Source organism: Coccinella septempunctata, chromosome 1 (assembly GCF_907165205.1).
Source record: "Coccinella septempunctata chromosome 1, icCocSept1.1, whole genome shotgun sequence".
NCBI lineage: Eukaryota > Metazoa > Arthropoda > Insecta > Coleoptera > Coccinellidae > Coccinella > Coccinella septempunctata.
Window position 1 is genome coordinate 33,422,009 of NC_058189.1, and position 18,523 is coordinate 33,440,531.

Consider the following 18,523-nt stretch of genomic DNA (forward strand, 5'->3'; position numbering starts at 1 on the left):
GTTCTTTCTCTGGTCTTGTTTTACATGTCAAATACAGCAAACTCCCTATTGCTTCATTGTATTGAAATTTATTTTCACAAGAACCTTCATCTTCTGCATGTCCTTGAACAACGAGAGGGGTTTTCATTGGTTTCGCTTTATCCATTCGGAATTTGTTCAAAATTTATATGTTGGAAGATGGAATACATAGTTGTATTCCATCTTCATTCTTCTTTATTTCCATGCCCAAATAATTTTTAAAATCTGTTATAACTATTTTAAATTCTTGACTCAATTTTTTTATAAAATTTTGTATTTCATCATTTTGACCAACCATCATTCCATTATCTACATGGATTGCCAAATATAGGTTATTATTTTTCTTCTTGAATAAGCACTGATCAGATTTCAACTGAATCATTCCTTCATTTTTTAGGAAAGAAGTTAACCTTTTGTTCCACTGTAATGGAGCTTGTTTCAATCCATAAAGTGCTTCATTAAGTAAACACACTTTCCCTGGCATATCATATCCTTCTGGAACTTTCATAAAAATTTCATTGTCAATTTTTCCATTTAGAAATGCAGTTCTCACATCGAATGTCTGAATTTGAAGATTATTTTGAGCTGCAATTGCTAATAACAATCTTAGCGAACTACTTTCCACCACAGGACTGAAAATGTCTTTGAAATCCAATTTTGATTTTTGTTGACATCCTCTGACAACTAATCTTGCTTTATATTATATCTTCCATCATCTTTGACTTTGAAAATCCATCTACTGGTTAAAATTTCTTTACCTTCTGCTTGATTTTCATCAACAAAATTCCATGTGTTATTCTCCTCAAGCGATTTTTTTTCATCATTTATTGCTTGCAACCACTTATCTTTATTTTCATCATTGATACAGTCCTGATATGTCAAAAAACTTTCTTCATCATCTGATTCCATCAAATAGTCATCATATTTTGTGGGTTTCTTTATGTTTCTTCTGTCTCTCAGTCTGCTATTATATTCATTTTGGTCGTAATATTCATTCGCTCCTATATTATTATTATTATTCCAGATAATAAGATGAGGCCGAAGCCTATGAATCTTATACATAAATGACACTTTAGACATAAACAAACTGAAAACTATTCTAACAGAGATAAAGAGTATAGTCGGTTTTTGAAGGAATTAACACTTTCCGCACTCACTACATCTTCCGGCAAAGAGTTCCACCTAGTGAATACCCGGTTGGGCAGGAAAAACTGTCTCGCACGAGTTCGAAACACCTCGTGATAGAGTTTGAACTGGTGACCACGAAGATTATTGTCATTCATAGTGAAGATGTTGCCGAGGTTGCCACCAATAAAATTATGCAGCACGCGAAAAGTCATTATGAGGTCTCCACGCATTCTACGGTCGTGAAAACTGCCAAGCCCGAACATTTGAAGTCTCTCCTCATAAGATGGCCGAACTCTACCAAAAGGGATCCTGTGGCGCGCTGTATTCGTTCCAAACGGTGTTGGTCAGAGAGAAGATGTGGGAACCATGCAGGGCCAGCGTATTCCAAAATCGGTCGTATATATGTGGTATATAGTTGCCTACATGCATCCACTGAACATCTAGGAAACGCTCGTCGTACCATGTACAGGATCTTGTTACCTTTCGATGATATGTTGCTAACGTGAGAAGTCCAGGAGAGATCCTCTGTTATGGTCACACCAAGATCGTTATGCTCTGCAGTCGCTTCAATTATCCTGCCATCAATCAAATACTGATGCCGTGGATTGCCCCTACCAAGATGAAGAACTCTGCATTTCTCTACGTTCAGGGGAAGAAGCCACCTTTGACACCACTGAGTCAGCAGTAGCAGGTCATTTTGAAGAACCCCAGGAAATCGAGCATCATAGAAAAGCTTGAGGTCGTCTGCATACTGAGAGTAGAAGGATGAAAGTAAAACCGGTAGATCTGAGATGTATGCCAGGAATAGAATGGGGCCCAACACGGAGCCCTGTGGGACGCCACTGATGACCGCCCTAAAGTCAGATAGGGAATCACCAACCTTGACCGAGAAATACCTGCCAAAAACGAAGGATCGAAGCCATTCCAGGACGCCACCTCTCACGCCAAAATGCTCCAACTTTAAAAGCAATCGATTTAAAGGGACACGATCGAAGGCTCGTGAAAGATCCAGATAGATAACATCTACAGGTATACCTCTGTCGGTGGATTTAGTCCAGTGATCGAGACATTGAAGCAGACATGTGATCACTGATCGTCCCGGTAAGAAACCATGCTGGTGCTCAGGTATGATTTTGTTCTCAAGCAAAAATTGGAGCAACCTGCTACATACTACTCTCTCAGCAACCTTGGCAATGATAGGAAGAAGACTAATCGGACGGTAATTGTTCGCAGACAGTTTGTCCCCTTTCTTGAAAATGGGAGTAACCCTGGATAACTTCCATGCAGTAGGCAACTGGCCAGAACTGAATGACAACTTGATGATCTTGGTTATTGGTATCGAGAGAGAAGCGGAGCACCTCTTCAGCACACTGGCCGAGATATCATCCAGGCCTGGGGTGGTGGATGGGTCCAACTCGTTTAAAAGCTTCAATATCTCTCCCTCGCTGACATCAATAGAACACAGAGAGCTAGTATTACGAGGTGTCGAAATTTGTGGCATAGGGTCGTCCGTTTCCACGGAAAAGGAATTGGGAAAGTATCGGCAAAGATAGCAGCGCATTCAGAGATATTAGAACACAGATTACCAGTGTCATCCTTGACAAGAGGAATCGACACCTTAGAATTGAGAGTCTGACGGATATGCTTATAGAACTTCTTTCGATTTTTTGGTAGTGCCAAGTAACTGTGAAACACTTTTCTAGCATTCTTAATTCTCAGACTTAGTGCATTAGAGTAGCGACGATGAATAATGTAATCTAGTTCAGTCCTACTGCGAAGATAACACTTCCACAGTTTCTTTATGCGACGCTGCATGGAAAGGATCTCATCTGTTAACCATGGTTTAGATGTGACGGATTTGATTAACTTGTTTTTGGTAAAATGAGATATTGACTCCCTCAGGCGGGTGCTGAAACATTGCCAGGCACAATCGATACTCTTGCCCACCAGAAGATTTTCCCAATCAATGTTAGAAAGGTGGTCATTAAGTGAATCAAAATCGGTAATTGATAAGTACTTCTCCGCAATCCCTCTGACAACAGAAGGGGTGAACTGAAGGTAAGCCACGATCATCACATGATCGGATCTTCCAAGAGGATCTAGGTATCTAGTATCAGAAACCAGATCCGGATCGCTAGTCACCAGAAGATCAAGAAAAGAAGGAGTTTGGCCATGAACAATCCGTGTTGGTCTGTCGACAACCTGATGAAGACCACATTCGTCAAGCAAGGCAACAAAACGCCCGGGAACCGAATTTAAAGAAGGTGGGGTACGAATCGGCCATTGTATTTCTCTGAAGTTGAAATCTCCTGTAATTAAGACATTGGGGTAAGATTCCGAGATATGACGTACATGATCCAAAAGTATTTCGTCTGATGGGGATGCATGAGGTCTATAAATGCATCCAACACAAATAGAGAACGTAGACGAGGATATGCTGAGAAACAAGTTGTCGATGTGTGGAATATCATAGGAGAGAGCGTTTATATTATAGATTTCAGAAATTTTATCACTCAAGTATATACAGACACCGTTATAGCCGACATTGAGAGAGCTGTCACAGCGAAACAAGGAGTAACCCTTTATACTGTAAAGCTGATCGGGAAGTGTGCTATGCAGCCACGTTTCTGTTATGCAAATAATATCGGGATTAAGAAGATCAACATTCACACACAATTCATGGAACTTATTTTTTATTGAACGAGCATTTGTGTAAAGGAGAGTCCACTGCTGTAGGGCGAATGGGTTCAATTTTTTGAAGCAGATGCTGTCGTCAGACCAACCACTCTTGGCACACCTTTAACATACTTAATGGTTAAGTTCTTTTCGCCATTAGATTCTCGACGCTTTAGTTCCTCTCTCGCAAGTTTCAAACAGTTAACCTGGCTGGGTGTGATATCGTCGGAAAGCTTGATGTTCCGGAAAGTCGGTGAAGACGCTAGCACGGCTTTATTCTGCAGGATTTTACGAACAAAAATAGGATTTGAGAAAGTGATGGCCAGGGGTCTAGGGCCACGGGAGGACTGGCCAAGACGAGTGTGATGAACTATGTGTTGGGAGTAGGATGGCAAGATGTGGTCGATAATCTGCTCCACAGTACAGTTCTCGGATGGGACATCCGGATTCTCAGGGACGTGACGAGCAATGATGTTGTGCGAACGGCGTACTCTATCCATAATTTCTGGATACTCTATTGTGGTATTGGTAGGTGGCAACTCCTTGAGAATTTCCTCCTTCCTCTCGTGCAACGCCATGTAAGTTGGGGACCTCTGTCTTCATCATGGATATATCGGAAGATAGGGTGGAAACCATCGAATCCAGCCTCCGGAGTGAGTCGTCGTGAGATACCAGTCTCGATTCTTGCTCATCAAGGCGGGAGGTGCATCGTGATACCTGGGCAGTTAGTTGTTCTTGAGAAAGTTTGATCGCATTAATATCTTCTTTAATGGAAGCTACAGATGAAGAAAGAATATCAAGAGTACTACACTGAGAAGAAATTTTATCCATCAGCAATTTGAACTCTCTCATGGTGATAGGGGCCTCATCAAGTGAAGGTGATGCTAGCTGTGTCTGAGGACCGACTGCAGCCTCCGCTCTCTTCAATCGTCTTGAGGATGTACAATAGGCGCAAGACCATTTCTTTCCGAGCTCAACCAGCGATTTCTTGTCGGTAGGAGTGAGATTTCCGCAGCCGAGATGAAATGGACTTGAGCAAGTTGAACAATGAACAAATTCTTCGGTTTTTTGAATCGGTCTCGAACAACTGTGACAGGACGGCATAATGCTTAAATATCTCCTCGGTCAAGGCAGACAAATCGGAAAGTGTGTGGCACGCCTTAAAATATGTAGAGAGTCAACACACCTGTGTCACCGATAAGTGATAAGAGTTGATGAACAAACTGGGAACTAACGAAATATCAACAAAATTGTTCTAAAACTTGCGTGATCTCTAGTAGAAGTTGTCGAAACTCGGGTCACTGTGTGAGAATCCCAGTAAGGCACCAACAGAGATGAGTCACAACAATTAATTCGCAATCAGCCACAGAGAATGGCAAATAAAACTCGGAGCGAAATATGAAAGAGCACATCAGCTAAAGCGTCACATACCTACTTTTCATCATAATGGTTATCTTCATCCTGATGATCTTTAACTGTTTCATCTTGATTATCTTCAACTAGTTCTTCTTCTTGACTTACAGTATCTTGATTCCCATTTTCATCTTCTTGAAAATTTTCTTCATTTATTCTCACAAATATTTCATCATTGTCTTCTTCTTGAATAGGAGTTCCTGTAGTAATTACCACATCCCTGTGAATAGATATTCTTCTCGTTGCTGGATCCCACAATCGATAACCATTGTCGGCATATCCAACAAAAACGTATTTCTTACTTCTTTGGTCCAATTTCTTTAGAGGTCCTAGTACTTTTGCATAGGCAATATTACCAAAAATTCTGAGTCTCGACATATTAGGTTTCTTTCCATACCATTTTTCAGAAGGAAGAAAATTTGTTGTAGTTGTTGGGCTACGGTTTATAAGATATGTTGCTGTGTACACAGCTTCTCCCCACATCTCTTTATCTAGTTGTGAGTCAAACAACAGAGCCCTCGCTTTGTTCATGATTGTCTGATGCATTCTTTCACACGTTCCATTTAATTGTGGAGTATGAGGAATGGTAAAATTTATCATGATTCCTTTCCGTCTTGTCCACTCCTTCAGGTCGTTACTTTTGAATTCACCACCATTATCACACCTTATTTTCGACACTTTTAGATTGAAATGTGTTTCTGCTCTATTAATATACTCCTTCAAATAGCTTTCTGCTTCATTTTTGTACTTCAGTAAATATACTGAAGTAAAATGAGTGAAGTCATCCACAACTGTCATAAAATAATGTTTATCATCATGAGTAGAAGGATCGATCGGACCACACAAATCTGTATGTATGATCTGTAACGGTCTTGTAGCTCTTTCCCTTATTTCTCGAAATGGTAGTCTATTTTGGCGAGAGGTCATACATATTTCACACACTTCCTTTATATTGTTGAATTCAGGAACGTCATCACATATTTTGGAGATTTTTTTGAGGTTGTCAAAACTAATATGTCCTAACTTCTTATGCCATTCCATTGTTACGTCAGACTGAGTCAGGAGAGCTTATCGACATTTACTGAGACACACTTCATATAATCCATTTTCATTTTTCCATCCTTCCAGGACCACGACATCGTTCTTGAGTATTTTCACTGTATACTCCGAGAAACATACTTCTCCACCATTGTTAGTTATGGCATTAACTGACATCAAGTTTTTACTCAATTCTGACACCACAGACACATTTTTCAATTCAATTTTACTGGATTGATATTCACCAACAGCAATTGTATTCATGCATGCCCCCTTCTTGGCACTTTTTACCATGTTTTTCTCCTTTTTAATATTGGTGAGCATAAATTGATCATTAACCATATGATTTGTACATCCACTATCAACAATGAATATATCATCTTTGTCCTCGTTTGTATATAATGATTCTTCTGGAGTATCTTCTTTGGTTACAGTCAACACTTCTGCAAGAAAACTGACTTTTTCATTTTTTTTATTTTTGAAACAGTCTTTTTCTTCATGATTGTCTTTTCTGCAAATATTACATTTGAACATTTTACTTTGTTTAAGTTTTTCATCTCTGAAGTAGCAGTCTTTTTCTTCATGATTAGTTTTTCTGCAAATTCTGCATTTCAACATTCGGCATTTATTAGCCATATGTCCTATTTTATTACATTTGAAATATTTTCCTTGAAATTTTCCTGCAACAATGTTACTTCTTGAATTGTTCATGAAAGCCTTGAAAGCCACATTTCTTTGTTTCCTTCTTTCAATTTCTCTTCTTCAGCAGTAAGACGTGCTTGAAGATTTTCTAAAGTTTTTTCTGAATCAGCTACAGAATCCCAAGCACTACTGAAATGTCTATATTCTTCAGGTAACACTGACATTATTTTTGCTATCAACATAATATCTTTGATTTCCTCATTCATACTTTTTAGTTTGTGAGAAATAGTAAGCAAACTACTTATATTACTAGCTACATTTTTGTTCTTCTCGAATTTGAAAGTATGGAAATCTTGTAGGAGACTACACTTCTGTTGATTGGTGTTTCTTTTGTATATCTTGCTAAGATTTTCGAACATACTTTTAGAAGAATCACAAGTGAAAAGATGAGTCTTCACACTCTTGTCGACTGTTTTCAAGATGTAGTTTTTGGCTTGAGCATCTCTAACCTTCCATTTCTTCAGTTTTTCTGAGTCATTTGGTTTTTCTTCTAATCCATTTACGATATCTTTTATGTTCTTTGCTTCAAACAGAATGTTAATTTCAAATTCCCACATTGAAAACGTCGATGAATCCTTGAGTTTTGTGATATTTGATATTTCATTAGAATCGTCATTGAAAGCCATAGTTTTACTTGTTTTACTGCCCACTGGTTTTTTTTTTTAATTATTATATGATACTGCGCACTTCTTCACTTTCTTTTTACGAAATTTGAGATTGTCCACTTATTATATTCCAATCACTGGTGCTTCTGGGCCCATAACCTGATATATTTTAATATTTGCTTCACTCTGTATTTAATAAAAGAGATTCACAAGTTCGTAACTCTGTTTATTCAGCAACATTTATTTTATATTTTTTATTATTGACAGATGTCAAAAAGCAAACTTGATCTTTTTCTGAAAGCTGACCAAACTTTCTACTTGATTTATATTTTGTCATTATCGAATCAAATTCAACACATACGACTATAATATAGAGTAATCAGAACTAATATTTTCTTAAACGGTTGCAATGTAATCATGATTTCCAAACCAGGACGCGGGGTACAGTAATCATCCCGCAGTGACAACCATTTTGGAACTTTTTTCTTTGCTCATCTTCAGATTACCTATTCAAAAATTAAGGTTAGGTTGTTATCAATAAATTATCTTTTATGGACATGCGTCGAAAACTCGGTCGAAAATATCCCAAATAAGTTCTCAGGTACTGAATTTGGATAGTTCTAGGATCGTCCCAGGATGATTCTGACAAAACCCGAACATGAAGAAGTTAGTCCTAGAACAGTCCAAAAAAACCCGAACAAGAACATTCTAATGCGCAAACTCCTGACAATTCTAGAACGGCTCTTGTTGGAACCCGAATACAGCTTATAGAATAAATTTAACGGATACAACCCTCTGAGGGCCGAAAGCTCGAACACATGTCTATGGTTAATATTTCTCAGAGGGTTGTGTCCGTTGAAACTTGTCTTTTAGATGTAATTACCCGAGAAACAAACCCGAAAATAAAACAAAAATTTATATTCCGGTATTTTAAGAATGAAAAAACTTGTTTCTCATGTGTACATATATATGTTGTTCATCATATGACCGTGAGGAGACCTCAACGAACAAGTAATATTGTGTACACTCGGAGTTCTTTTATGTTCCTTTAGATTTCTTATATGAAGAGATGCTCTATGACGACTTGGGTCATTTCCAGATATACATACTGAGATATTCAAGAGAGGGTTGAAGTTTCACGAAATAAACACGTAATATTTTAATAAATGTTGGGATTAATGTATTTTATTGAAAAAAATTATCATTAGGTACTTGTTTTTGAGTAAATATATACTGAAATCGACTAAATATTCGAGCAAGTAACCATTGAACAACTTTGAGCTCCCCAGGCCCCTCAAAAAACAACTGGCTACGCCAATATGTGAGGATTCTATGTATACAGAATGTTCTTGGATAATTTTCTGCGTTTTTCTCTTGGGGATGTCATAACCACAGAGTGCAAACTATATAAAACTTGTTTGCAAGAACCTCTTCATTGAAGAAAACAGAACATCATCCAAGAACCATGTGTACATAATAGTCCTTATCGATTTTAATACTCTACCTACATATGGAAAACTGTCTGTTATAAAACATCCTGTATAAATAACAATCGCATTCATCATAACTCTGCGAACGCACAATATGAACGAACTTAAGTATTCATTAAAAAATAATACATTGTTTTACGACTCTTACAAAACCAAAACCTGTTATCAATCCCTCTGTATATGGACAAATGATCTATGTCGTTGTAAAACACCCTGTGCATCTAGCCTGTATCGGTACTGAAGTAAATAAAATTCCGAAAAATATTTTTTAAATAGGTATTTTATATCTACGCCTTCGTACATTCCAGTAAATCAAATTACGGAATATCTTCACTGACTTCATGAGGGAAGCTGCAATTTCGAAGAATTCACATTTCCATATTTCATCTCGATTAACTTGTTTATCAAAAAACCACAGAAAGAAGTCAAAAAAACAAATGAAGAATTTCCACTGAAGCTACAGAGTTATTGAATATCGAGGTTTTCCGTTCGTTTTAGAGTCGATCCGGATTCTTCTCGGTTCACATAAGGAAAAACGTCTTCACGTGCTCTGCATTCTTCGTTGCTCTCAACTTCTGATGTCTATCTATTATGTCAGTTGCTCGAAAGTAAACAAGAAACAATTGTTTTCACTTCAGTCCTAAATAAGGAAACGTTTTCTATTTTTCATCTGATGATTAATAGCTTCGAGGGGGATTTCTGATTGAAATTCCGAGGAAGAAGAAGATATTCCAACAGACAAAATGTGTTCATCAAGTAATGAAAATCCTTAAAATGTAACCCTGCATAACAGTCCGTCTCTTACGTGCTGGAAGGAAAAAATGCAGGATCAACAATTTGATGGAGTATTAAATTTTAATGGACTTTCCTGCAACTGGACGTTACTAGTACTGAAACTGAAACTAAAGGAGTCTTTCAAATTAAAGCAACTCTAATATTTATAGTAAAACTAGCCGTAAGAGCCAGTGCCTGCCTAACATAAGTCACAGTATCACTCATCAAAATTTTAGCCCACTCGGTTCAAATAACCACAAGCCGCCGCTGCACTGTATTACTGCAGACATTGCCCGTGAATAGCAGAGGCACATAAAATTATGTAAAATAATCAAACAAAGTATGAATTTGGAATTCAAAATATGAATATTGAGTTGATGTGACTGATACTTGATGAAAACCCATAATTGAACTAAAAACTTAGGTTACGATATAAATTCGTAAAAATCAATTGATGGATCATTCAGTTACCATAGTGTTTGATACTTCGGAGAAGATTCATAATAAACTGTGATAATAAGACGTCATTGTAATCAGGTACGTAATCCTGAAAATAATGAACATAAATATATCGAAGGAGTGGCATTTGGGAGAGGTCTTGAAATGTTATTGTTGTTGACCTTTCTGGTAGATATAGTTACATAAATTATCATGAATAAAATTTATGGTCCATTTGAACCGCAAAGAGATCATTCTGAAGTTCTCAGAATTGAAACGAATGAAAGTGTGTGCGTAGTATTTCATCAGAAAATAATAGATGTTTCGAGAATGATAAATAATAACTGAAGGAATATTTGAATTGCCTATTACGAAAAAATTTAGGAATTTCGTTGTTTTCATCAATTTCTAATGAAGATGAAAACAACGAAATTGAATTGAAATATGAATTGTTCCAATCCGATACGTTTCTATTCCCTACTGGTAAAATTATCGGTGCTGGCCGGAAAACTACAGGGATATTGGAAAAAGATATATATATATAATATATATCGTTTTCCATAGGAAAATGTCCTTCGAACAATTTTTGAGAAAAAAAAAGGTCAGTCGGGCCGAGGTTCTTTCTGAGAGTTATTGTTGGTCTTTCAAACAACACAGAGCTTCTGAGGGGTACTTCCGAGGGTACTTCGGTACCTACGGGGAATCCGGATAAATGTTGTGTCAGCAGCAAATGGAAGAAATTACCTATGCTTGTTATACACGTTATTTTCAAACTTGGGGATTTTGATAATAATTTGATTTTAATAAGTCATTCAACCAAAAATTATTTGTATAAAATATTCAAGACGGCTGAGCTAACACCCCTAGAAGTACGACAGAATTTCATTAAGTTTCAAGTACGGGACTTCGGAAGGTGATTGCGGCATTGGAAAAACTAAACAAAACATATGGCTGGACAATGGTTCGTTACATTCGAGTCTATCTGATTAGTATCATCAGGTCGCTTGAAAAAAATTTTGTATCGTGCAATTTGCGGTGAAAACAGTATAGAAAATTGAAACAGTTTATTGGAAGTGCTTATGTTGACAAAGCGCAATTAATGTTACCCTATTTCACCCCATTTTAACTATTGTTGGAAGGTTCGAACAAGAAAAAGATTGTGATGACCATTGTGAAAAACTTTGTGAACGACGAATTTTATTGGTGAGATAAACTCTTTACACCCGTGTGCTATGTCTTTTTCTATCAGTTGGTGTCGAAATGAGCCATTTCATAAAATCGTTGGTTACTAAATAATGAGAAAAATTCGGCAATTTTATGTTTCCATTTTCATTCTCAGGTAAAAAAAAAAACCTCACCTTCAGGTACACCCTGTATGAATATTTCCTCGAAGAAATTACCATGAAATCAATTTTGGAGGAACTAAATTCATATTCAAGAAAAACAAGTCTACAGATTGTTAAAAAACCTATTGATTTTGGTGGAAATCGAAAGAAAGGTTTTTAAGTGATGCAAATGTGACCAAAAAAATACCAAAAATTCAAAGAACCCAACTCTTGAAACTAAGTTGGACGCTATCTAATGAATATTCGAATGTTTTGTAAAATGAATGTATTTCTCATATTATCTCATATAATGCGCCGTTTTCGAGTAATTTGATGTTCAAAAATAAAAAATATTCGAAATATTGGGTACTTTGACCGAATGCTCTTTTTAAAAGATACACAAATGTGTAGTGTCACCGATTTAGCTAGTTATATTCTGAAGGTAATTTTGCTTTTTCAGGGGTGGCACAGCTCATTATGAAAACTTTAGAGGCTATTATACTTTTTATCAGGGCCAAATCGGAAAAAATGGTATAGGAAAAAAGTGTTTCTTTGGACCTCAAAAATCTAATGTTATAATACTTGTACAAGTCGAAGACTCGCCCTGTATATCCAGTGATAATGAGAGACGCTTAGTGAAGTTATCATTTTTGGATCCTTTGAGCAAATCTTCGAATACGACTATCTTATGAATTTTTCTATATTTTCCACGAGGAAATAAACGTTCAGTCATTTTTTAAAGTAATATATATCTTGTCCCTAGAGAATCGTTAAGTTTTCTGTCATTTCAAATTAGTTACGAAGAATAGAAGGTCAATGAAATGATTTGCCAAAACATATAATCTGTTTCCCCCAGAGAAAACTTTTTTCACCTAGTAAGTTGATACACATATGAATTTCGTTGATATTCACACGGACATTTAGAATATCAATTTCAATTTCCAGTTCAATTTCTTTAGCATCAATTTTCTAATTTTAGCTATTCTAGAATTGTAAATAATGGAGAAAGCAAGATATCATAGCAGTGTCGCTTAAATGATTAATATGTATTACTCTGTTTTATAAGCTAATTCAGAATAAAGTCGAAATTTTTTCATAAATAATAATACTTCATGACATTACATTCATTGATCTAAAATTGCTAGTTATTAAACTGAATCCAGTTCATGCTAACAAACTTCGAAATTGAGAAAAAACAACTATCAACCAAGAAAAGAGATTTTTGACGAAATTCTCAAAATCGCCTCAAAAATGGCAATGATGCTACTTTTTTTCATTTAGTTTCAGGTGTTATCATCAAGTAGCTGCAATCTACAATTGAATTCCCTCGAATTCATGGTCCTTTTAATTTTGAAGCTGCCTCTTGTTCTGCTAAAAGAGGAACTAAATGAAGCTTTGAATTCGACTGATTATGAAAATGGCCGGTTATTCATTGGAACTTCAACGCCCTGTAGATCGGTACGAAGCTTTTGTTTACCCATATTTACTCGTGAAAAATCTTACCTGAATATGCCTGTACATTTACACACTTCCCCAAAATCTAAATGTGGAACAATAGTCGTATTGCAATAATGAATTCGATCGATATGTCACCGGCAATGTGTATAATTCGGCATTCTATACAATGCCTAGGTATTGTATAGAATGCCTGAAAAGGTCAGGCAATGTATGAAATATTATTCATTTCATACATTGCCTCCTAAGTATTCTATAGAATACCTAACGCCTAGCAGGCAATGTGTTAAGTTAAGAATCGCTTTGATAAGGGAAGCTCGGGGAAGACGTTGACGATTTAAGAAGCGCATTCGTTTGTTTCGAATTCATTGAAATGACGGCCGATCAACGAGTGTCTCTGATGTTCATTAAAAAAAATATATATTAAAAATATCATCTAGGATCTGAAAACTTAGGTAATTTTTGTTCAGAATCAAAAGATGAAATGAAAAAAAAAAATGTTTCAATCATAAAATAATATCAATTTCATTACAAAACATAATACATAGAACAGGGTGAGAACAGAAGAGCTTGCTTTTCATGTTCAAGAACCGAAATGACTTTACCATTCTAGGAACAAGCAGATATGAAACTAGGAACACCCAACTGAAGTATCCATGCTATCGACTTAACTTACAGCAACCGAACAAGGCCCTAAGTATATTTGTAACAAATATTTCAATAAAATCCCAGCTAATATCAGAGCTGAGAATAACCTGAAAGTTTTCGAGAAGAAGATACTTCACCTCCTCTTAAAAGTTAAACCGCATACCGTAGAAGAATTCCTTAATGCCAATATGGGTCTCCATGATATGACTATTAACTCAAGCTTCTTGACGCTGTTTCATTTTAAAGTTACAATGTTCAATTGTACTTGTGCTTTCATACGAAATAAAGACCTATGTTAAGGTGGCTACAGACGGCATGGCAAGCCTTGGCAAACGTCCGCTCGTTCCAACGTTTGCGTGTATGCAAAACATATGGCAAGGCATAGCCAACGTTGGCGCTGGCCAGGGTTCGCCTAGAAGGCTACATTTCATCTAAGGCACTTGTTGAGATCGCCAGTGGACTTGATCACCGTACACACGACACGCGAGTCATATTTGAAATTATAAGGTAATTTAATATTTCAGTGGATTTAATAATGTCCCTTGTTGTTAATTATTACTGTTTTTTTTTTGAGCTAAAATTACTGAAAACTGGAGCAATGACACCATCATAGAGTTCCTTAATTTGTATGAAAAGTGCCCCATTCTTTGATATCCACAAAACGTCAATCATAAAAATCAGACTCCATTTCTTCGCACGCTTGTTCAACGTTCGCCTTCTTACTTGCCTCGAAAAAACTTGCCAAATTAGCATATCGTGTGTATGGTCGTCGGTGCACGAATATCGAGAATATACCAACGTTTCCACAAACGTTTGTTCAAACGCTGGCCAAGGCTTGCCATGCCGTCTGTAGCCGCCTTTATGTTATGTTATAATATTCGTTGTCTACTCAGAGGATCTCGAGAAACAAGCTATTTTTCGGAGAAACAAAGAATAGTGAAAACCGTAGCTATATGCGATTCTTTTTTAAGTTATTAGCAAAAATGAGATTTTGACGATTTCGAAAAGTTCTCATAAATTTTTTGTCTTCGAAGTTACAGATCAGAAACTTGAACCTTCTACAGGCACTTTTTTACGTAGAATCAAAAGACGGTCTCAAAATATTTTTTCATTTCGAAGCATTAGGCGAACTGTCGTTTTTTTTTAAATGCAGACTCTTATTGAATTTGTCATTTATGAATTGGAAGAAATCTTTTTTCTGTAGATTCTACGTATAAAAGTGCCTAATTGATTCAAGTTTCAGATCTGTAAGTTCAAAGACAAAACAGATATGAGAACTTTCCGAAATCGTGAAAATCACATTTTTTGCTGATACATAATTCAAAAACGAAGAGGAGGCTACGATTCCCACCATTCTTTGTTTCTCTGAAAAAGAGCTAGGAAATGTGTCATCCGTTTTCTTCAACGAATTGTGCCCACTCTGTACATACCCATTCTGATAAGAAATTCACACCTGAATCATTTCATTTCACATATTCCCGGCAGATCAGCAGGCATTTTATAGAACACCTAGGAATTGTATACAATGCCTAGGTAAAGTATGAAATGGACAAACGCATTCGTATTATTTCATACATTACCTAGAAGACACAGGCATTCTATACATTGCCTAGGCATAGTATAAAATGCCTGAATCATTCACTTTGCCGGTAACAGATATACGAAAAAGTAAAAATAAAAATGGCATGAATCCCTATTGTGAAAAGCATAACCTCTTCTGGCTTCTTGTTCATTGCGAACAGTGCTCATCTAATTGTTAATTTCGATTAGAAACCAAACATCAATATTAATGAACATCTCCATAAATTACCTCTCTCTATAGATATCCTTATTATATGTGACCGGTATGCACAGAATAGTGTGAGTTACGACAACCATAATTCTCAAGATGTCTCATATTGATGCGCTTTCACTGATCGCACACGAAAAATTTCACTGATCTCGTTTTTTTTTTTTTTCGAAAATAGCGGGGCACCGCAACAATTCTCGGAAAGAGTCGCCGCACCAGTTCAGTGTACGGTTAGTCAACGAGAACTCGCGGCCAGATGATAACAGACGAAGGTAGTCGACTATGATGAGGAACATCGTTTCCTTCTGGATGCACGTGATCGTAACAAGTAAACATGAGAGCAATAATCGAGACGGTAAAAATGAATAATACAATAGATAGGGTTGATTTAAGCCTTATTCGTTCGTTACCGATGCTACAAACGATCGTCTGGAGAATTTTCATTAATATGGAAAAAATGTTCACATCACCATCACTCAGATATGACTGAATTCCACATTCCAGGTTGATACTGATAGAGATTTCTTATGAACGTAATCAGTTTATCTTGAATTTTGCGCACTATTTTCTATGTGGAATGATGTTTTAGTAAAAAAAGGCAATACCCGGATTCAAAATAGAAGGTTAGTTTAGGTTAGGTTCAGTGGGTACTTGAACTCAAGAACCCCAAAAAAAAAGAAACTTGTTGTTCAGGATTGAATCAATAACAAAGTATTATACACTTGTTATTTTTCCAACATCAAAGCGCCTCAAGAAGATGAGCAAAATCCCTTGCGAACTCTGTGACCAAAGCCTTCCTCACCCCGGTCACAGAGTAGAAGCTATATTGAGCTAAATTTCGGGCTTGTATCCTAAAGTCCTTCTGTGAATTATTAGGTTATCGAGGAGATGATGATCTAAGTGGAATCAGAAGAACAACAGTGCAGCAACAAGAGAATTAATGGAAAATATTTCATTTGATTTTTTGAACCTTCATCTTCTTTGAGTAGAGGGTATCCCAAATTGCTTGATTTCGACTGTTTCTGGTACTTCCAGACTAAATAGGTGAAAACGTTGAGAAGGGTCCTCGATTTTCGTTAATGTCCATTAGTGGAAACCGCTTCACGATATCTTCATTTTTGTTGAAGATATAACCAAATTTTGATATTTTGTCGATTTGAAAATGTGCGTAACTTTTTTATTTTCGAAAATATCTGAACATGATGAAAATTTTCGATAGGCAACTTTCATTGATAAACTAAAAAACAGGAACAGCATTTGTGGATTTATCTGCAGCATATGACACAGTATGGAAGGATGGTTTGAGCTACAAACACTATACATCTGAAGTGTGGAAATATGGTTCGCTCACTAGAAAACATGCTGTCAGATAGAAGGTTTCCTGTTTTTGTTGATGATAATAGTACTAATTCCAAAACTTTAAATAATGGTCTTCCATAAGGATCAATTTTAGCAACTCTTCTTTTCAATTTATATCTGTGTGATATCCCTACTACTTCTCTTGAGAAATTTATATGCGCTGATGATATTGCCCTCGCATTTCGTCATTCTGATTTTAGATGTATAGAGAATAATCTATCTACAGATTTAGAAATTTTGAGGTATTACTTTTTCGAGAGGCGTTTGCATCCTTGCCCAAATAAAACCGAGGTTTCGTGTTTCGATTTGAATAATCATAAAAACTAATGAATTTTGAGCGTAGTTTTCGGTAATTCTTTTTGGAACATAATTTCTATCCAGAATATCTTGGAGTCAAGCTGGATTCCTCGACGAATTTCAAGGCGCAATTGGAAAATTTGCGTCTGAAGTGGAAAACTGAGAATAATATCCTGCATAAACCAGCTGGTACTTCATGAGGTGCTAATGCAACTTTTTGGTTTTTCGGCTGCTGAATATTGTTGCCCCGTTTGGGTTAATATGTTCGAAAAATTGATGCACAGCTAAATCTTCCTATGAGTATTATTACTAAGACTACTATTACATCTTCACCTATTCAATGGTTACAAGTTCTTTCAAACATTGCACCGCCCCATATTCGTAAACAGACTGCAGTTATATATTCTTGAAATAAATTTCACTCCTTTCTCGACTCATTTCCAATTCTGTCATATATTCCACAATATACAATTCCAAGTGGCGTAAACCCTTATGATCCAACTCTTTCCTAATTCGGATCTAAGGGACAAGGACATTTGGCGGTCTGAATAGAACATGTGCACTATTTTCAACCAAGAATTAGTTCGAATAGAGTTCCTGAGTTCTGATCTTCCCAGGAAAATATGGTGTAATCTGAATAGTATAAGAACAGGTCACGGACGTTGAAATAGTAAACTTTTCTGATGGAATTCAGTTGGGAGCCCTAGTTGTAAATGTGACGAACCAGAAGAAACCATAAATCATCTGGTTAATTATTGTTCCATTCATAAATTTCAGGATGGTTGATGGTTTTAGCATTATCCATGTGATTTTCAAATCTTTTTTTGAATTGGGTTGTGAATTTTTGGGTCAATCTGACATTTAGAACTCAATTTTATAATCTCACATGTTTATACATCTGTTTTTTTTATTCAGATAAAATTTTCTCGTAACCTGAAAAAGATCCCTGGATTTTTTTTCTTCGAGGAAAGGATCAATTGTTAGTGTGAGATGCCCTTCAATATTGAATATTTCAGCTTATTTCGTAAACAGTTTCATCTCTTGCAATCCACAATACGGTTTTTTAGTCAAGACTGTATTATTTACAATAATAAGGATAAATTCAGATGCATACCACCCGACGATATGAATATCAACAAGTGTTACGATCTGAATTGATCAAGGCCCCAAATGGAGTACGCTCCACCGAAGAAAAGCAGATGCTGACCATGGTTTCGGCCTCATTTGGCCCCATCAGAGCAACATAGCATTTTTCTTCGGTGGAGAACGTTTGAAATTGATGGAACTTTATTCAATATTGGTATGTTCTACTGGGCACTATACATTTACCCAGAGCGCCACCCAATATGAAACGGTGTCCGATTCAAT

General features: G+C 36.4%; 1 protein-coding gene across 3 annotated transcripts in view; it reads right to left on the reverse strand.

Moving 5' to 3' along the window:
* LOC123323018 (WD repeat-containing protein 47) overlaps window positions 1–18,523 on the reverse strand; it is a 186,291-nt gene that overhangs the window by 142,533 nt on the left and 25,235 nt on the right. The window contains exon 1 of one of the 3 annotated variants that reach the window (XM_044911199.1): window positions 15,521–15,719. The exons of 1 other annotated variant lie outside the window; for it this stretch is intronic. In XM_044911199.1, the coding sequence (XP_044767134.1) occupies window positions 15,521–15,588 (68 nt within the window). In that variant the 5' untranslated portion in view covers window positions 15,589–15,719. Of the gene's footprint in view, window positions 1–15,520; window positions 15,720–18,523 lie in introns of those variants that run through there. One more of the 3 variants, XM_044911198.1, reaches the window with a different exon arrangement.